General features: G+C 30.1%; 1 protein-coding gene across 10 annotated transcripts in view; it reads right to left on the bottom strand.

Annotated features, from left to right (window-relative positions):
• VPS13B (vacuolar protein sorting 13 homolog B (yeast)) overlaps positions 1 to 5,039 on the bottom strand; it is a 631,834-nt gene that overhangs the window by 323,852 nt on the left and 302,943 nt on the right. For 7 of the 10 annotated variants that reach the window (XM_005879266.2, XM_014550205.1, XM_014550207.1 and 4 more), the window contains exons 25-27: positions 4,485 to 4,656; positions 3,861 to 3,975; positions 1,565 to 1,706 (exon numbers count right to left, since the gene is read on the bottom strand). In XM_005879266.2, the coding sequence (XP_005879328.1) occupies positions 1,565 to 1,706; positions 3,861 to 3,975; positions 4,485 to 4,656 (429 nt within the window). Of the gene's footprint in view, positions 1 to 1,564; positions 1,707 to 2,246; positions 2,314 to 3,860; positions 3,976 to 4,484; positions 4,657 to 5,039 lie in introns of all 10 variants that reach the window. The other 3 variants (XR_001364589.1, XM_005879267.2, XM_014550211.1) reach the window with 3 other exon arrangements.

Genomic DNA, 5,039 nt, shown 5'->3' with positions numbered 1-5,039 from the left:
TCTCCCTTCCTCTCTGAAATCAGTAAAAATATAAAAATAAAAAGATTTAAAAAAAAAGATAAGGGGGGGAAGAAAAAATGAGTGAATACTAGCTGGAGTTAATATATAATTAACTCTGAAATCAGTAAAAATATAAAAATAAAAAGATTTAAAAAAAAAGATAAGGGGGGGAAGAAAAAATGAGTGAATACTAGCTGGAGTTAATATATAATTACTTTTCATACAATAATAATCAGTATTTTATAATTAGGAAACACTAATTATTAATAACACTAATAATTAGGAAATATTAATAAAATAAAAAATAGTGCAGTTGATAAAGAACATTTTTAAAGGACATTAATAATTTTGTTTTTTTCATGAATATACATTAAAATTATTAAGAATGTTTTCCATGGACACTAATGAACCTTCAAAGAGAAGAAAATAAATCTAAACAGAACTTTCTCCAACCAAAGTCACATTAAGAGACCTATTTTTTCCAGACTAGGCTAGAAAAAAATTCAAAACGCAAATCAGAAAACGAGCATTTGCCATGCCAATAAATATTAAAGATTAAATCTAGGAACAAAATTATTTAAAATACTTGGCTAAGTTTTAAAATTCTAAAGATATATGCTTTAAATTTCTTTTGATTTACAAAAAAAGGGGAAAGAAGTAGATAAGTAGTTTACATTACATATCTAATGTTTTCAATAATTTAATAAATTCTCAAGACAATAACTATTACCATTGTGATAATCTGCTCTTAATAATTTAAATACATGTATTTTTACTAACTTAAAAATGCCACTTAGACCTGGCTGGGTGGCTCAGCTGGTTGGAGCGTCATCCTGTACACCAAAATGGTTGTGGATTCCATTCACAGTCAGGGCATGTACCCAGGTTGCAGGTTCGATTCCCTGAATAATGTTGCTCTCATATCAATGTTTCTCTCACTCTCCTTTCCCCTCTCTAAAAATCAATAACATATTCTTGGGTGAAGATTTTTAAAAAGTCACTTAAAATGATTAGCTTAGTAATATATTCAGATGCATTGTACTGTTAAGAAAAACCAGGTTCCAGACTTCTAAAAGCCATGTTGTATAGTCTAGTGTTCATTTTCTATCCAGTCAACAAAGGACATACAGCCTTTTCCAGAGATTCAACAGGGTACCACATAAGGTGCTTTGAATTATTTGTGAAAAGGAAATGGCATAATAAAAGGTGGGAGAAGCAAACTGAGTAAAAAATCATAAAAGCAGTATGGTCAATTCTTGATCACAACACATGCATAATTTAAAAAACATATTTAACATCAGTTTTTAACTTTTTATGGTGATTGTAAAATTAGTTTGTATTCATAAAACCAGGGGAATACATAGCATAGGCAAGTAACCCAGAAACAAATCAGATTACAGTGGAAAACCAGTCTATGATTTAAAAAGTAATGATAGCTCATTTACAAAGTAAGATGGTACAGAGGGAAAGGAAAATCAAGATTTGACTCTATGAACAGTTCAATCCCTTCTCTGGGTTCCTGTTAATGGGAGTTCTGTAGCATAATTTAAAAATGATTTCTTACAGAAGGAAAGAAGCCAGAGCAATTACTGAAAGGGTCCTGCTTGCTGATGGGTCGAACCAACAAGGTGCGTCTGTTCAGCTTGTCAGTACAGGAAAGGAAGACACCTCCACATTGCCCCAGAGACCAACACTCTTTCCCAAGGCTTGAGGTGATGGACAGGAGCAAAGAAGGTGAAAAGACAAAAAGCAATAAAAGCCATAAGCAAACACCTCAATACTTTTAATTCTGCTCAAGTTTTAAAGGTTTAGATTTGAGCCACTGCTAGGTATGACTTGTGTCTGGACCATCTTCTGCAAAAGCATTGTTAATGGAAATAAACAAAAGTGAGGTATTTTTAGTGTAAAATGACTACTTTTAGTTTATGATAAAAAAAATCCACATGGCTCACTTATGAATTAGAAAAACTTCTAAAAAGTCAATATAATAACACATTAATGTTAAAATATATTAATAAAAGCAATCTTACCTTTGACCTTTGGAAAAATTTACTTGTTATTCAGGAAAAATGGTTACAAAACAGAAGCAGCTAAAATAATAGTTTTATTTTACAATGTAATTTTGGAAAAATAGGTCAAAAATTATTCTGAGCTCTAATTCTTGTAACCATTTGTCCTACTGCATGAAAGAACAAAGATAAACAGTTTATATTTTCAAAAAATCATAGTTACTAAATGAGTCTCACCACAGGTTTTTCTTTGCACTGTAGAAATACTCCTTCAAAATGTCCTGACTGCCAACCTTCCCCTGGCCTGGAAAACATAAGTTCACCTTATCTGTTCTCTTCAATTATTCTGAATTTAAAAAGTGAGCATATATAACTATTTCAAGTAGTAATGATGGAAACAACACTACTAAGCAGTGGAACTAAAATGTGGATCTGAGGATGCAATCAATAGGACAATTTACTTAGCACCACACCCTGGTAGTTCTGCACAGAAACATTTGTCTTAATGATAAAATTATATATTTATTTGGTTAAGTACTTAGCTCTATCTTACCCATGAGACTATGAGGTCCACAAGGGCATGATTTATGTCTATTTTGTTAATCACGATATATCCACTGTCTAATAGTGTGTGACACATAATACACATTCAATAAATATTTTGATTAAATGAAATGAGTAAATGATCTAAAGACTTACTAAAATTATCCTAAATTTCACAGTAAAAGTCATAGATGATATAGAACATAGATTGTAATATTTACATTATCAAGAAATTATTTCAGCTATATTATTCATGTATCACTTGCAAGAATCATTTTGATATAGAGATATACCATTTAAAAGGAACAAAAGAGCTAAATCAAAAATCAATTAATGATTCACTATTAATACAATAAAAACAATTATATGCTTGGCAAGATAATACTATAATAACAGATCTTAAAATATATACAGCGAAACATTTTGAACTTCACAATTACGACCCAATTTTTCAGCTGTGGCAGTTGGATAATTAGTGACATGAGCAATGTGATATATGTGATAAAGAATAAAAATTCAAATGTTTTAATGTAGAATTAGAAACCTGTTAAATAAAAAAGACCTTTTTAGGGTATATAATACATCAATAAAGGTATACAAATATATGTGCTTCTGCAGGTACTCAAGAAATAATTTTTGAATGAATATTATGAATGGAGAAAAAATAAATAAGGCTATTATATGACAAAATACAATGAAATTTAAAATATGATGTGATTTGGATTTGGATTTTAATTTGGAAAAAAATGACAAAATTGCTATATAGCTTTGTGAAAATACCTAAAATTTCACTTTTTACTACTGTTATTTATCATTATAAACAAATTATATTTTCTTATAATCATACTTTTCATAGAAATGTATTAGGGAAGGAAAATATGAATAGTCTCCAGAGGGAAAAGGGACATGAGATGTTGCTTCATTTAATCTACATTATACTGTTATAGGGAGTGGTTGGCAAGGATATAGCAAAAACCAAAGCCATCACCTGTGTTCCAAGCATCTTAGCAAATAAACAACCCATGTAACAAATGTCAGAGATGATTAATAAAAGCAGCTTATGTCATTTAACATGGCAATGTGGATATTTATAAACAAATTTGCCATTTTATGAAACAAAACTTTATTATAAAGTTTCACATATGAATGAATACCAAGTAAAATTAACCAATTTATCTGTTAAGAAACCTCCTTGAGAATAATTATAGTATTTCTAAAAAATAACTAACCAAAATAAATGTAAAATTTCTTATTATACTTTGTTCAAAGAAAATATAGCCTTTCCCATAATCATTATTCTTTACTTACCTGCTTCTGTAGTGATCAATATTGAAACTTTCTACTTTACATTTCACTTTGGTATATACATCCTGGACATCTATGGAGGCACTGAGGTCTTCTAGTTCACTGACCATACAAAGCTCTGCAATAAGAAGTGAACATTAATTTCAATACTGACCCATGATCAATGGCATGTATATTCTTGGCATCTACAAAGGGAGTGAGGCTTTCTATTTATTAACTACACAAGATTCTGCAATAATAATTAAAATTTATATCAATATAGGCCTCACAATTAAGATAGGACACCTATTTGAAAATAGGGGAGTTCATAGTTAGTGTTTTATGTGTCATATCTGATATCAGTCATTGATTTTTGCAATACTTTTAGTGGCAATAACCTAATACATCAATATGATCAAGAAGAAATTACCTTGTGGCTTTTAGGATGAATTTTAATACAAACAAGACATAATTTAGGCATAATATTCAATGTTAGTATTGCTAATAGAAATCATGTGAATTAGATCTGATGACATTTATTTAATTTAAATGGCAATGACAAATAAAATGAAGTATATTATGATTTTTTTTCTAAAAATAGTGTTTAATATTTTATCTTTACAGTACAGAAGAAAAGGAATCCTGTACCTGTGCCTTTATTTTCAGGATCTGGAGCAAAGAGTTTTATCGTAATTTTGGGCAGCACCCACTGCATCCATAGACTAACACGTCCACTGGATCCACCAATGTTACTTGTAGTTTGTTCCAAGGTAACAGAATCAGAGAATGGTGAATCATCACCTGCTTGTACAGAATCTCCCTGGGTTGACAAAACAACATTATGTAACTTAAAAAAGCCTTTAATTATTACCTATAACTTTTCCATATGCTAATGCTAATCATATAAATGGTTATGCTAATACATAATGCTAATAATATAAGCTAATAATATAAACATATACTAATCAATACACTGACGCATGTTATTATACTATTTATTTTAAATATGTGTATATATATTTAAACATTAGTCAAGTACTTAAAGTTAGTCTAGTAGGCAGCATGACCTATTAGGTTAAGAACTTCAGATATTAGCCATGTGATTTAATCTTTCAGATTGACTCCTCTTCTAAGAAATGGTTTATTATAATAATACTAGAGGCCCGGTGCACAAAAATTTGTGCACTCGGGGGGGGGGGGGGG

This window comes from Myotis brandtii, unplaced genomic scaffold (assembly GCF_000412655.1).
Source record: "Myotis brandtii unplaced genomic scaffold, ASM41265v1 scaffold59, whole genome shotgun sequence".
Lineage (NCBI taxonomy): Eukaryota > Metazoa > Chordata > Mammalia > Chiroptera > Vespertilionidae > Myotis > Myotis brandtii.
This window is presented reverse-complemented; position numbering and strand designations above follow the sequence as displayed.